The sequence below is a fragment of the Manis pentadactyla genome, chromosome 1, assembly GCF_030020395.1.
Source record: "Manis pentadactyla isolate mManPen7 chromosome 1, mManPen7.hap1, whole genome shotgun sequence".
Taxonomy (NCBI): Eukaryota; Metazoa; Chordata; class Mammalia; order Pholidota; family Manidae; genus Manis; species Manis pentadactyla.
In genome coordinates, this window is record NC_080019.1 from 158108542 (window position 1) to 158124696 (window position 16155).

General features: G+C 34.3%; 1 protein-coding gene across 6 annotated transcripts in view; it reads left to right on the top strand.

Moving 5' to 3' along the window:
* Nucleotides 1-16155, top strand: part of TFG (trafficking from ER to golgi regulator) — a 29927-nt gene that overhangs the window by 4529 nt on the left and 9243 nt on the right. For 3 of the 6 annotated variants that reach the window (XM_057502238.1, XM_036916508.2, XM_036916507.2), the window contains exons 3-6: nucleotides 2314-2397; nucleotides 7530-7676; nucleotides 10868-11035; nucleotides 14479-14607. In XM_057502238.1, coding sequence (XP_057358221.1) covers nucleotides 2314-2397; nucleotides 7530-7676; nucleotides 10868-11035; nucleotides 14479-14607 — 528 coding nt within the window. Of the gene's footprint in view, nucleotides 1-2313; nucleotides 2398-7529; nucleotides 7677-10867; nucleotides 11036-14478; nucleotides 14620-16155 lie in introns of all 6 variants that reach the window. The other 3 variants (XM_057502232.1, XM_036916506.2, XM_036916504.2) reach the window with 1 other exon arrangement.

Here is a 16155-nt window from a genome sequence, read left to right on the forward strand (position 1 = left end):
GATGTATATTTCCTTTTCTTTAAACCTGTCTTTTTTGTTAACATTCTACAGAAATTGTGCTTTAGGTGATCATCAGTATCTTTCTTACTGCCAAATGTATTTCCAGTCTATGCTACCTTGATTCTCAGTACTTGGCACTGCTATCCGTACTATCCTTTTTTAAACGCTTTTACTCTTTAACATCTCTGACTCCGTTGTGTCCCAGTTTTTTTCTTATTACTAATAGCTTCTTCTCTGTCTCTGTGTTGGCTGAAAGTGATGCTGTCCTTAGACATCTTAAAATTTCAGTGGCTTAATACTAAAATCATTTTGGGACCCAGGTTGATAGAAGCCTGATATCTTTTACCACATGGCTTACAAGTTCACCTTGAGCAACGACATCTGGCAGACAAATGTGTGAAGACATAGTGTGGAAGATCACACTGGAGATTGTACTCTCTGGGCCTTGAGGTGGTGTTACCTTTTTGGTTCATATCACACTGGCCCAACCCCAGTCACATCAGTGGGTTGGGATATGTCCCTGGCTGGATGGCTACTTTCCAACAACTTATACTGTGCAAGGGGGAGTATAAGTAACTGGTGATCAGCGAAGCTGGTCAATTAGCTATAGGCATAATTTTCCATTCTTTTTGTAATAAATCATTTACCAGTACCCAACACTAATTTTTGAGGGCCATCTATGTTAAGGAACAATAAAGGAGAGCAGTTTTCTTGCTGTTCTCTTCCCTAGTAATCTCATCTACTTACAATTCATTGACTTTCACCTGTCTGACTTCCAAATGTGTGCCTTAATTTGATGAATTTGTTCTTTTTCTTGACTTGACAACTCAAAATTTTAACGGTCTCTGTTTTACCTGACGTGCTTTGCTCTGGTCTTAAACTGACTTTGCTGTTGAATTGGCTTTCTCTTAAGTCCCTTATTTTCATTTGGGGTGAGGATTGGCAAACTTTTTCCTTAAAGGATCAGCTAATATTTAGCATTGCTGGTCACATAAGGCTGTCTCATCTTTTCAATAAAACCTTTAAAAAATGTGAAAACCATTCTCAGTTTGCAGTCCTTACTGTGAACACAAGGATTTGTCCATTGGTCGCAGTTTGTGGACCCCTAACTTAGACTATCCTCAGTGTTGAAACTTTGTCCACCACATCTAGTTACCACATTGAATTTGTTTTTTTGTGTTGTTTCTAAGTATTTTGAATTGCACAGAGTTGTGTTCCAAAGACTGTGTTGGGCACTAGTGTGGAGGGCTGGCTTAGGTAAAGTTCATGGTATCAGAAATACTATCTTTCACTTGTGGAATTCAAAAAAGAGGCATTTATAGTAAGTTTCCTTCTTTTTCATACATACTTTATTTTCTTAAAAATGTGTTCGTGAGTAGAATCCCTGAAGTTCAACATTAGATAATGTTTGTTACAAGAAGTGGGTCCGGTTTAAAGGAGCTATAAACAGTGGTGAAATCCTCCGTGATAACTTTTATTGCTATTTTTGTCCAAATAAATCCGCCTAATCATTGTTACAGTTGGTGTAGCAGTGCTTCCCTGGAGCAGCCTCTCAGCCTTCTCAGGCCAGAACTCCCTCCTCCAACACAACTGTGGCTATGATGATACCCTGCAGAGTCCTGAGACCAACTGCTTGCCTGAGGTTTCTTCTCTGTTCTTGCTTTCTCTGGAGAACTCTTTTTCTCCTGGTGCTTTGAAAGCTTTGAAATAGGCCATTGAAATGCTAATTACAGTATTTTTTTATCCTGAGAATCTAGGGGGTTTCAGATTCTTGTGAATATGAGTATTTTTCTGGGGAAGAGTTGACAGTTTTCATCCTGGTATAAAAATGGTCTGTTTACCCATTTATTAGGGCAATTCTGCAGAAATCTTTTTTGCAACCCTCTTAGTTACTGTTAGGTATGGTTTTCTCTCTGTGTCCGTGGCATTTTACTATACTTACAATTAAAATTCAAACCTTGAGGATCTTTACTATTTTAAATTTGGTTAAATATATTAAAATTTTTTTGGATGGAAAGATGTTGGTTTAAATTAATAATTCGTGATATTGCTACCTTGAATCTCCTCCTGGTGATTAGAAAAAGATTACTTAATAAATTAATCTTAGTTCTTATAAAGATGTGATAAATACCTTGCTGTAAAAGTAATAAAATGATTTAGTGTGTTTTTGAACAAATACATCTTTCCTAGCCTCTTCAGGTTTTTTATGGGAGATTCTAATTATGCTCTTTGATCTACATTTTGGATTTTAACATATATCCTAGTTTACTAGTGATGCAGATCTGAAACTCTTACTTTCTTTTTAAATTCCAGATGGAGATCTTATAACAATTTTTGATAGTTCTGACCTTTCCTTTGCAATTCAATGTAGTAGGATACTGAAACTGACATTATTTGGTAAGTTGTAAACTATCTAATAAATTTACTGTATTATTAATTATATTTTTATTAAAGACTTCTTAGGTATTTTCCTTTTGAAGACTCAGAATTAAGTGGTAACTTTTTCAGCTGTATCAGATTTTTTGAATTATTGAGACTGAATTGTATCTATATATAGATAGATATCTTAAGAATAATAGACAGTAAGCATATTTTAAATTCCCCATCTGCTCAGTTACGTAAGTAGCAGTGTGTGCCACTTATATAAATGTTTCCAGGATTGAAAATAATTGCAGGGTTAACACTACCTTTGTTAAGTTGAATTCTTTGAGAATATATAGTTATCTTGTATAATATAGTATGTTTTTACTTACTTTCAGGTATAATATCTGGGCCTGATAATTTAGACAATATTTTTCAAAGTGTATTTAAAGATTAGAGATAGCTAATGAAAAGCAAATAGACTGTGATCTTCTAGATTTTGTTTTCTTCCCAATTGTAACAGATTTGGTAGAACTCTTAAGGAGCGAGATAGAAATGATTACACAGTTAAAATGGTAGCATGATTTTGTGGTAAGTAAAATGTCTTTTTTTCTGGATGTTTTATTTTGCTTAGCATCTAAAAAAATCATATGGCACTAAACTTCACAGTTCAACATGATGTGATCCTGGCCAGTTGATTTAATTTGTGTCTATTTCATGTCCATATGGAAAGATTGAATATGAATTGGATTTTGAAGTGCTAGTAACAAAAATTGCTTAAAAAATTTTAAATATCTTTTTCCAATAGTGAATCTAAGGTACCTATATTGGTCAGCTCTCCAGCAGATTTGAGAAACTGAAAACCCTCCTTCCAGAAATACTGAGGATATGCTGGATAAACTTTTACAAATAGATTTTTTGAATTATGTACCTGAGGTAGTTCAGGAGAATAAGGGAAATGACCAGGGATCAAAAAATACATGTTATTAAAAACCAGGGCTTGAAGTATCAAAAGCTGAGACTTGGTGTGATTTGGTGATGATGATAAAGATTTTAGTCTACATAATGTAGGTACTTGTCATTTGGTTTCTACATAGTACAGACCTTGGGTCCTACACCAAGGTGGGCTTATACTCTCAAAAAGAATATCGTAGAAGAAAAATCTCTCTCCACTGGTAGAGAAGTCAAGGAGTTGATATAGGGAACTCATAAACCCTAGACTGTCAGGGGTGTACAAAGGCTTCCTTGAGGATTCATGACCATGGTTTGTAGGTGAATTGTGTTTAAATTTAAGCTATTTGCAGTTTGAGAACTCACAAGCCCAGAGACTATAATAAAACAATAAGAAACAAAGGCAAAAATGTCTCTGGAGGGATATGTTCTCAACCCAGGTCACATTGGCTTCTCACAGACAGAATCCTGTTGATGAACTTAAGAGTTCAAAACTGTAAGACACGAAACAATCAATGTAAACAAGAAACAGTGGATAAAACGAATAGTAGGATTAGGGCTCCCAAGAACTGCAGTTAGTAGGAGTGATACTCTATAAAGTGTGTGTTAAAATTATTAGACATAAAAGAATATAAGAACAAGGCACTGTGAGAAATGAAAAATATAACTATTGAAGTTAAATGCAAAGTAGAGAGGTAGAACAGATTAGTCACAGCTGAAGAGGGAATTAGTGAACTGGAAGGTAGTCCAAAGAAATTACAGAGTAAAGCACAAAAACTTAGAGATGGAGAATATGAGAGAAATTGAGAATCAGAAAGACCAGTCTGTTTCCATTAAGACTTTGAAGGAGAGAATGGGGGAATGGAAATACATGAGGACGAAGGATTCACTAAAGAATTTCAGAATTATTTAACATATATAAACCATCAGATTCTGGAAGCATAGTGAGTCCTGTGCTGGATAATAAAAATAAATCTGCACTGGACATATTGTCATGAACTGGAAGATATGTAAGACAGATCATCTTAAAAGTAGCCTGAGAGAATGAGACTGATCACCTACAAAGCAATTAGACTTTGTAGACTTCATAGCGAGCTAGAATCTAGAAGACAGTAGAATAACATCTTCAAAACTGTTCAGAAAAGTAACATTCTGTAGTCTGCTAAACTTCAGGGGAAATAAAAGAAATCTTAAAAGACTGAGAATTTACCACTCATAAACTCTTGCTAAAAGAATTTTTAAAAATGACATTTCAGGAAGGAGATCAGGTCCAGAAGAACAGTGAAGATGCAAGAAACTGTGACCAGATGAACTGGTTAATGTGTAAATTTAAGTGAGCACTGATTCTAAAACAGTAATTTTAGGAATATAAAAAACAAGATAAAGATGGGACAAAAATACTGAGCAATAACTATATGTAAGGAGGGGATGATAGAAATTAAAATATTTAAAAGATTTGCTTGGGAGGAGGATAGTAATTAACTAGATTTTAAAAATTGAAGTGTGCATATCTAAAATGTAAGAGTCGTTATTGAAAGACTAGAAATAGCTAGTAGAGGGAAATGAAGGAAATAAAGGGTAGTTACTCACAAGATGGGGAAGAAGGAGGAAAAGAAGCAGAGAGAAAGCCTGATGAATAGAAAGCACAAAAATACTATCACAATACAAGTGAGGAGTATATGTACAAGTTAAAAGACTTATTGGAGTTAAAAATAAAATCTAGTTATATTCTGAAGAGACGTACTAGAAGATTATTATGCAAAGTTTAAAGTAAAGGGCTAGAAAAAGCTATTCCTGATAAATTCAAAGCTTAGTAATAGGTAACAATATACTCTTAAGTGAAAACTTCATTAGTAATAGTCACTTCATATGGATAGAAAGAATATTCCATGGGAATATATAACAATTCTGAACACTTAACATATTATAGATTTTAGGGAAAATTCCCTAGAGAAAGGAGAAATAAGTTCACAATCATAGAAGAGTTTTTAATATTCTTTCAGAAACTGATCAAACAGGCACAAAATTAATAGAGAACATTTGAACAAATTGGGTACAGGCTTGATCTTATGCATGTAGCAATCAGGAAGGTATATAATTTTTGAGTATATATGAACATTTATAAAAGTTAACCATATTGTGGGTTTTCCAACAAATTTTGATAAATATCAGAAGAGATCAAGATCATATATTCTCTGACCTTCTTAGAAACCATTGGACAAAAAAGTTATCCCAAACTCTCATACTTTTGGCTTTTTAATAACATAGTCAAAGAAGAAATCATAATGGGAATTAGAAAATTAGTGATGCCTTCTATATAATGAAGTTTTTAGGGTATGCTAAAACTAAATTTGAAGGGATACTTATAGCCTTAAATATAAAAAGGATGAAGTAAGGCCAAATAATTTAAAAATGATTCTTCAGCAAGAAGGAAACTGAGTCCAGAAAAACAGCGAAAGATACGAAGAATTGTGAAGCAAAAAAAATAACAACAGAAATGAACTAGAAGTCAGGGTATTGACTAAGGATCAACAATTTGAAAAAGATATAATCAGCAAACTTCTGTTAAGATTAGTTAAGAAAAAAGGCACAAGTAAGCAATATTAGGAATGAAAAGAGATGTAACTACAAATGCATTGCAGTGAAGAAGAATGAATACTGTGGAGAACAAAGAGGTCTCAGTAAAAGTGTGTTAGAATTTTTCATAGGCCTTGGGCTTGAGTTAGGTGATTTTGGACAAAGTTCAGGGAAGTAGGGCTTTCCTCTAGGTGGGATGCTGTCAGGAAATGGGGGTGGTCCTACGATTGGGTATTTTACTAAATCTTACCCAGAAGGTGGGAAGAATGAGTTGAGGCTAAGGCTGCAGTTAGTGACACAGCAGCAGTCACTCCTGTTAGCCAGGGATATTTGTCATTTTTGTGGTTTGGTCATTGTTCTTGGTTTTTTTTCAGAGTTCTCCCAGGATTATGGAGTGGTTTGTTTTTGTCTTGATCTGTCACAGACACAGAGTTATTTTTTCTGATTGTTGGTGTTCTTTGAAATTGTTCAATAGAACACCACAGCCTGCTTGTGACTGCCAGGCCAGCTTCTAGCAACATTGAGGCCTGTCTTACAGTATCAGGCTAGTTCCTGGCTGTAGGAGCTGCTTTTCTCCTTTTCACATATTAGAGAAAAAAACAGTAATACCCAGTAAAAGCCAGTAACTAATTTATTACAAGATTTTATTACACCAAAAGCCAATAACTAATTTATATAGGTAGGAGATTCCTTCTAACTATATAGGGAATATGTAAAACACCGGCAGGTTTGTATTTGTGGTTTGATGTGTGAAACATATTTAACAAAGAATCTCCCTAAACTGTTATTTTCAAATAGATTTCCTTTTTTGGGTTGTTGCCTTAGGAATTTGTATCTGTGCTCTGGCAATTTATAAAGTATTTTAGTTTAGTTTGATTTTTGAATTTCCTATCTGAGGTTTGCATTTAGAGCCTTGCATCACTTTTTTAAAAATAATCTCAGTGGTGACAGTCTTTAGGTGAAGGATTTCATTTGTTTTTTTAGTCAGCTGAAAATAATCTGGATAAAATGGGTAATTAAAGGAGGTAATGTTGCCTTTATTAAAAAAAATTTCCTGTGGTTATTGAATAATCACTTGTGGCTAATATGCTGCTTTTTGGAAGTAACTACCTTGAAAGACAATGGTGATGTGGATTCATGGATTCTGTGTTTTTTAATAGGTTTCTTTTTAGGTTAGTTTTTTTAGGTAGCTATTTTTTCTTTTTTTTTAGGTCAAAAGTAGGTAAAAGGGACCTGTCAGTCATGCTGCACTTTTAACATTATGTATAGAAAAAGGTGTTTCAGATAGTGTTAAATAAGTTTTTGAAGGTACCTGATTTCTATTAAAAGTATATTAAAGCTTTCTATAGGTTTAAGTTAATTTTACTGTCGTTGAATTCTCCTGATCAACCTTTTTTTACCAATATGGTTATAAGCCATAGATCCGGCATCAAGAAAAGCTGATGAATATTAATTTTTTCAAAACATAAATTATTAGCAACAAAGAATCCTATCCTTAAAAAGAGTTATCACTCAAATGACATCACAGGTATCTTGTTTGGTTTTGTTTCACTTTTTAAAGAAACTATATTGATTTTTCTGTTGATAAACTTATATAAGAACATTCTCTAATTTTAAGCAAATTGATGCTTTTATTCCAGTTAATGGCCAGCCAAGACCCCTTGAATCAAGTCAGGTGAAATATCTCCGTCGAGAACTGATAGAACTTCGAAATAAAGTGAATCGCTTGTTGGATAGCTTGGAACCACCTGGAGAACCAGGACCTTCCTCCAGTATTCCTGAAAATGGTAGACCATCCCTTGTATTCTGATTTATTCTTCTGTCTTTTTGCAGGTCTTTTTTAAAATATTTTTTTAACTTGTCAGTAGAAGTAGGATGGCACACCCTTAGTGTCATGTCATCCTTTCTTACTCCTGCCTCTAAGCTAATATTCATATCTGTTTCCCAAATCTGGCGATTTATCAGGTTACCAGATTTTACTATACCAGTTCCTGGATCTCATTATAGACCTGTTTAGAGGGCAGGGCCCAGGAATCTCATTTTGAAAGTGCTCTCTCAGTGATTGTTTTACTAGTCTTAGACTCCTAGGTTTATGATATAGGTTAGTTTTCTAACCCCTTTGACTTTTGAACCCTTTTCACTGTGATAGTTAATTAATAAACCATAGGAATTGAAATCATTTCATGAGTTCTATGTTGTATATGTAGTAGTTTCAAGGAAAAAATAAATCTAGTACAAATAGTGTAAAGTTTATCTTAAACAGCTTTTAATAATAATACATAAAGAAATTTTTGCTTTTTACAGATGACATGCACTATTTAAGATAAAGCAGCATTTATCAACAAGTTGGGAACTGACATACAGTTTTGGGACCAAATATATTTTAAAATGTAGACTGAAATTTAAGAATATTAGGGCTTGAAAGTAGATTTTAAAAAACTTTTCAGCTTTTCATATTCTTAGATGTGGCACTTAAAGATTAATTTTTTTGCATTTGTGTTTGCATGTAAATCTGACATATTTAAAATTGTCCATATTGTGAAATAATATTTTTTTTTCTCTTAATTTAGTTACCATTTAAGTAAAGGTGCATTTTCCATAATATCCTTCTTCCTCTCTTCTTCCAGCCAGGTGGAGTTGTGTTAATGGTAGATGCTCAATAAATAATTTGTGGTTGATTTGTAATTTCTAGATCCACCTCAGTATTTCAGAACATACTGGAAATTTGCTGAAATACTGAGATCCTCCTGGCCTCTTTATGATGAAACCTTTTATATTTCAGGTCAAGTAAAATTGCCTTTTCTGAACCTTATTCAAGCCAAAAACTTAAACTTAAGCTCAAGGGTCTGAAGAAAATTTTTGACCATTTTCCACAAAGAATTCGTAGATGCTGAAGCAACAACATTTGAATATAATTTCAGGGGCTTAAGCACCTGTAGAACACTATGAAGTTGAGAGCAGAATTCAACAAGTGTAGCCGAAACTATACAGAAACTACTTACATTAGCCTATATTGTGCTCTAAGGAGTAGAGTAAAAGCTTTTTTTGATGATACAACCTTTCTGTTCTTACTTTTGCCACTATATTCTGCTTTTGTTAGTCCATTATTTCTATTTTTCAAATATCTTGCTGTTAACTTTCCACCTATGTAAATATAAATGATGTTAAAATTGGTTTCTTTGCATATTGGGAAATTGTATCACATTAATTCTTTGTGTGGCCATCCTTCTAGCCATTGTATCCTATATGAGTTATTTAATGAATTAAATAATACATTCTCTGCTTTATTTTTACATTTGGTTGTAATTTATTTTTTTGTTTCCTCTTTTGTTCCTTATACGATCTTGACCACCTTCCATGAAACTGTCTAAACTTCTAAGCTCTTAGAACATATCCTTATTTAATAATCTTCTCAAGAAAAATAGTATAAAATAAGCCAAAAAAACCGACATCAGAAACTGAAAGTCTAGTCCATGAAAAAAAACTGCCAATCAGCTGTCAGTATTCTTCAGAATTATGCAGCTTGCCCTCACCCAGAAGCACGTGGCTATCTATGTTCTCAGTGTTTTATCTCTTGACACTTTCCTCTGTAAAGCAAATAATGTATAGGCTACCTTAGGTACTGGATTGTCCTGTTGCAGTAGCCTAGCAGCTAACGGAGTAGCTAGTAGGCTAGTGGACTGATGCTGTTACTCTTCATGGATTTAGTTTGCAGTAAGTAGATGGATGTATGAGTAGTGGGGGGCAGTAGGGTGAGGGGCAATAATTTGTTAAGATTGGTGTGATATGCAGGTGGGCATAGTTTTAGAATTAGAGGAAGGAAATTGGTGAGGAAATGGATAACTAGTGGACTTTGAATGAATACTTACAGGAGTTTTCTTTCAGAAATTTAGGAAATACTAGTATAACCAGTAGAGTGATAGGAATAAAAGAGTTGTAAGCCCATGTGTGCTTATATTCAACTTAATACATTTTTCATAAGATGAATTTTGAGAGGTGATCTAATATCTGCTCATTTGGTTGCAAAGTAACAGAAAAAAATTGTTAATTGAGTAGTGGTTAGCAGTATTTTTGTTTACTACTTGTTTAGGGTATTGTTTTTTATGCCTTTGCCTCAGATTCCTATCTGTTAAGTGAATGTTATTCTTGAGCCCTTTTCCTTCTACAAGGTAGTAGTATAAATGCCTGTTGAGTACCTTAGTATTAAAAGAAAAGCATGGTTTTAAATTTACGCTGCATATAATGTTTATTTTTCTACTTTAAAAAATATTTTATTATGGAGAAATTTAAACATACAAAAGTGAACATAATGCTGTATGAATCCCATGAACCCACACCTTCAACAATTATCAGCTATAGGCAGTGTTATATTATCTATGCTTCCACACATTTCTACCCCTCACATATTATTTTGAGCAAAACTCAGACACATCATTTCATTTGTAATGATTAAATAAGTAATTTAATTAGTAATAAGTATTTTAAAGGAAGATAGCAAATTAAAAGAATGTGTTTAATGTATTGGTTGGCTTGAGATTTCTCTGTAATTTAATAATAGATCAATAGACAAATAGAAATAAAACAAAGCTGATATCATAACTTCAGTTAAGCTTCTTACTGTTTAACAAAATAAAGCATTAGTGCCAAGTATGTATCTGATACTAGGATATAGGTTGTAGGTCTCCAAAGCTAAGGCTAAAATGTTCTCTGTTAAGGAACTTGTATTTTTTTTTCTCATCTAATAATTCCTAGGGAAGAAGCAAGATGTAATTTTTTGGAAAAGCTGTTATTTATCTTGCATTTCCGTTTTACTTTTTTTTCAGATTTAAAAAATAAAAATAAGTATCAAAAAATCCTATACTTAGAGATCCTTACTCTTAATATATATGCACATATATATTTACCTATCTTGTATTTTTTTTTCAGTCTAACTGAGTATAGATAAAATGGAAACAGCTTTTGTTTATTTCTCTTGTAGACACTGTGGATGGTAGGGAAGAAAAGCCTGCTGCTTCTGATTCTTCTGGAAAACAGTCTACTCAGGTTATGGCAGCAAGTATGTCAGCTTTTGATCCTTTAAAAAACCAAGATGAAATCAATAAAAATGTCATGTCAGCATTTGGCTTAACAGATGATCAGGTTTCAGGTAAGTTAGCTCCTCCCTCTCATCCTCCATTCCCTCTCTCTTTCCCTCACTTGCCTTCTTTAGGAGGAGGACGACTTGGATATGGTGGAGTACGTAGATCTTAAGGGTTCAGTTCAATAAACTGTTACATGTGTGTGTATCTGGATAAAGCACCAACTAGATCAAGATGTAGCTGATCTCGAAGCACCCCAAAAAGCTTTCTCACACTTTCTCCCAGTGAGTGGAATCCTCCCCTTTAAAGAATAACCACAGTTTGGTTTATATAAATTTTATCAAAAGTAGAATCCAGAAAGTCTATTTTTAAAAATATCTGAACCATTTTATAATCTTACTTCAGATTTGTTGTAGGATTTAAATTAATTTGATATCTTAGTCTCTCTTCTGATCTTATATTAGAAAAATTGAAATGTAGATTTCTGGTTAAATTGCTTTAGTGTAGAAAGTGTTTTTATATGAATGCTGCTTTATTTTTTGGCCGTCATGTCTTCAGCATTTTTTTCTGCTCCTCTCTCTCTCGGGATTCCAGTTACATACACATTGAAGAGCTTAATATTGTTCCAAGGGTCTCTGAGGTTCATTTTTCTTCACTCTTTTTTTCTGTTCTTCGGATTTGATTTCCGTGCAGCTCTCTTCAAGCTCACTGATTTCTTTCTGCCATTTCCAATCTACTGTTGAACCTTCCTAGTGAAATTTTTATCTCAGTTATTGTTTCCAGCTCTAGAATTCCTGTTTGGTTCTTTGTATAGTTTATTTTTTTTCTCTTGAGATTCCTTACCTTTACATTCATTAAGACTGTATTTCCCTTTAATTGAATTTTTTTTTGTTCAATTCTTTAAAATATTTGTAATAGCTGCTTTTAAATGTTTGCTATATCTAACATCTGGGCCTGTTTGGAGTCAGTTTCTTTTACCTGCCTTTTTTCCTTGAGTAGGTCATATTTTCCTGTTTCTTTGCCTGTCTGATAATTTTTTATTGAAAACAGGACATTGTGGCTAATATGGTATAATGACTTGGGATTCTTTTAGGTTTTTTGAGGATTTTTTTGTTGTTGCTCTAGTAGGGAGCAAACTTGTATGGACTCAAACTATTCATTCTTTTCTTTCCATGGAGTATAGCAACTGGTATTCTGCTCAGTTTTTTCAGCTCTAGATGCTGCTTTTTTCTGAGCCCTGCCCCTTCCTGACTCCATGGTCAGCTAGGGATTTGGGGTGAGCTTATGCTGAAGATTTCAGGTTTCATTTCTTCAGTAACTCTCCTACTACTATAGGGATTTTCCCCTCAGATTTCCTTCTGCTGGGCCAGCCATGAAGTTAACACTGGCTTTCTGTAGAGGTCAGAGTTTTTAAAATTCTTACCCATTGTAATTCCATTGGGGTAAACTCTTTTCTGGTTTCTGCTGACATTTGGTTGACTTCCATTGATTTCATATTATCTTCTGTTTTTGTCCAGGTTTTTAGTTGTTACCTTTGTGAGGGTTTACCTGACTAGTTTACTTTGCCGTTTTCAGTAACTGAAAATACAGGATTAAGTCTAGACTTCTAATGGGATTATTCACTAAAGAGAATTATGTGAAATTGTGAAAAGATGAGACAAATACTTGTCTTCTTTCTCCAAGAATACACATCATATACATCAAACAAGTGATTTCTAAAGCACATTTTTAGAGCAACTGAAATATTAATTAATATTATGGCTTCTGACTTAAAGAAATGACAGATAGAGGAGTAAATAGTTATATATGAGGTCAGGATTAAACATTTCAATTAGAATGTAGTAATATGCCAGACCAGAATAATTTGATTAATATGATTCACATTATTTGAAGGCCATTTTTCTGGTAGCTTTGTATATTGAACTGAAGTAGAAAAACTGTACACATAGAAAATGCCAGGTTACTTTGTGAGTTACTCAGGTGTGCTGTAAAAACTTGGCTGCATAGTGAATACGGACCTGAGAAGGAGAGATGAACTACCTCCAAGACAGGATGAGCTGTCTAAGTAAGAGGTTACATACAAGAGAGAAAAGACAAATGAAAGTGATGCATCTTTTAAGGATAATAGTATCTTTTGTAAAAGGGATATGTATATATGTATGTATTGATCTACATGTATATAAATGTCAATAAAATGGTGGTGCCTAGGAGTGGTCATTGATTTTACTGTGGTTTCTCTTGCATTACCACTCTGTTATCCTAGTTTAGGTTTTCATCAATACCTGGATGATCTGCTGCCAGCTCTGTGCCTAATATAATGCTGAGTTCTGGGATACAGCAGTGTAGAGGATAAAGGTTTGGAGTCAGAGAAGTTAGTCTGTTAGTGATAGCAAGTACTTAATGTGGAGCTTTCCAAGTTTTAATCAGTTTCAGAAGCTCTTGCTATACAGTCACTTTTATAAGCACTTCCTATAAGCTCTTGTTTATTCCTAATCCTTATAGTAACCTTATGAAGCAGGGCTTAGTATTTCTTTTGTGTAGATGAGGACACAGAGGCACAGAAAGAGATTGACAGCCCTGGGATTTGAGCCTACACAGTTTGGCTCCAAAATCTGTGCTTTTAGCCTCTCTTCTATATGGCCTAATCAAACAAACAAAAAAACTGAAAGGGATAAATAGCTACAGTTGTCTTCAGAATGTCTTTTTTTTCCCTGTCACAGTATTGGAACTGTAGTGAGTTCTCTCCATTGACTTGTTCATTATTTGGAAGAATTTGAGTGACCTCATGTGTAAGAGAGCTAGGCCTTGTGAGGCAGACAAAAGAATCAGAAAGGAGTCTGGCTAAAATACCTGTGGAAGATGGAAGGTGTCCAGAAATGCAAAATAGAAGTTGGTAAGGTTCATAGTAAAAGTATACTCTATAGAAGTTCACAAACAGAAAAAAAATTTTATGGGTAAGGAAGTGTGGAGTTGTAGCAGAGTTTTAAAGAATTTCTATTTAGACTTGTGAAAGTGGGACAGTGGAGGGAACAGTGTGAAATGAAATGGAGACAGAAAAAAATACTAGATATATTGTGGGAACAGGGAGTAGGTTAGTTTAGCTGAAGGGGTCATGTAAGAAGAGGAATTGCGAGAAATACATTTGGACCCTTGAATACCAAGCTAGAGGGTTGAAGTTGATTTTTGGGTAATGGAGACCCATTGAAGAATGAAAAGATACTTCGGTTGATCTACAAAATAGATGGCATAAGATGGAGGATATTTGTATTGAGTTTCAGCTTTTGCAGGGGGAGGTAAGGACTCAGGAATATAGCACTCCACACTTTATAAGGGAATGATTTCCAGTTGCAGCTTTGGATTTTTAAGAGATTGGAGCAAAGGAAAAAATAAAGAAGGCTTCATTTGTGATGATTATTCTTTAGTACTTTTAGCTTCTTTTAACCAAACTTAGTGAACTTGCTGGGGGAAGGTCTTGTATTAGAAACTGAACTGACTTTTCATGACTATCCAGGGCCACCCAGTGCTCCTACGGAAGACCGTTCAGGAACACCCGACAGCATTGCTTCCTCCTCCTCTGCAGTTCACCCACCAGGAGTTCAGCCGCAGCAGCCGCCGTATTCAGGAGCTCAGACACAAGCAGGTCAGAATGAAGGTAAAATAAAGCTCAGAGCACATGTGTGGAAAGGCACATGTGCAGTAATATTCCTTGCAGCATTGTTGCTAATAGTAAAAAGCTTACATGTGTATCCATACTACAAACACTGTTGTGAAAAATGTTGATTTACTGATAAAGGTATGTTTTTGGGTTAAAAAAGCGAAATAGAATAATATGTCAGATAAGCTTCTGATTATTGAAAAGAAAACCTAGAAAAAAAGTGTTCATATGAGTATAAATACAGGGTGAATGATCAGGAAGGATTCATACCAATCACTAGTAAGTGGGTGACCATGGGATCAGAGATGAACCATTTAGGTTACACTTTATTTTGCCTAATAAAGTACTGCTTTATTTCCTTCTCCCTTCCCTTCTTGCAACTATGTATTTTTTTGTAATAGAAAAAGATTTTTAAAATAGAGGTTAAGTATAACTTTAGTTAAGTGTAGTTTTTTTTAAAAGATAAATAGGCCTTTTTTTGGAAAGATAAATACATTTTTGTGCAATTAGCAGTATGTCTTCTGGAAAAAAGTAATATATTTTAAATCAAACTTTTCTTCTCTAAATGATGTGTCCTTGGATGAACAAGCTAATCTCTCTGTGTTTTAATAGTCCCTCACCATAAATTGTGAAAGTTGGACTAAACCAGTAGTTTTAAAAGAATATCTTTAGTCCTGAGTAAAATACAATGTGAAAGCTCAGTATTAAAAACAGAAAAGGGGTCATTGTCATAACTGAAGGTGATTGAGGGGCCACAAGCTCAGGAAAGCAGGCACTTAGTTGAAGGGAAAGCAGGAGCCTCATTGAAACTCTTGGAGATCTGCATAATGTGGGCTAAGTAGTTACTGATTTCTAGGGTTCTTTCCAGAAACTAAAATGTTATTTTTGTGAGTTGCCCATGCATGTTAGGACTTTTCAAACTACATATTCCACTTTAAAGCAAACGGCAGGTGGTGCTGTAACTATTTGTATAAAGGGGCCAGGTGGTGGTATGCTGTATTTTCAGCACCAGAAGCTAGTGACTGAATTTACAAATCACGTTAAAATGAACCAAACACTTTTGTAATAGAGTCCTAATCATCCTGTGGCTGGACTTTTAGAGTTGTCCCATTGGATGAAAGGTAGTCATAGGGACTAGCAGGTGCATTTTGTTGAATGAGTCATTTGGTAAGAATATCTTACTGTTTAAAGCCTCTTCTCAACCAACTTTTGTTGCAGTCTTTATTTTGTACCAAAGTGCAACTGCTAGAAGTGGAATAAACTAGAATTGAAGTAGGTGTTGGCTAAAACAGGGAGGCAAAAGGAGAGTTGGGATATAATGGGAGTTTAATAGCTACATCAGGTGAACTAACATCTGTTGGTTTTTTCTTAAATCCTGTTCTAAGTTATGTGTACTATTGTGGAATGGCAGTTGGGAGGATAATTGTTTCCTGTTCACTTATAAAGGAATGGGATTTAAGTCTCCACTAATATATTATATCTCAAATTATTTTAATTGAAAATTTATTTTCAAATGGGTAAAATTAAAAAAAA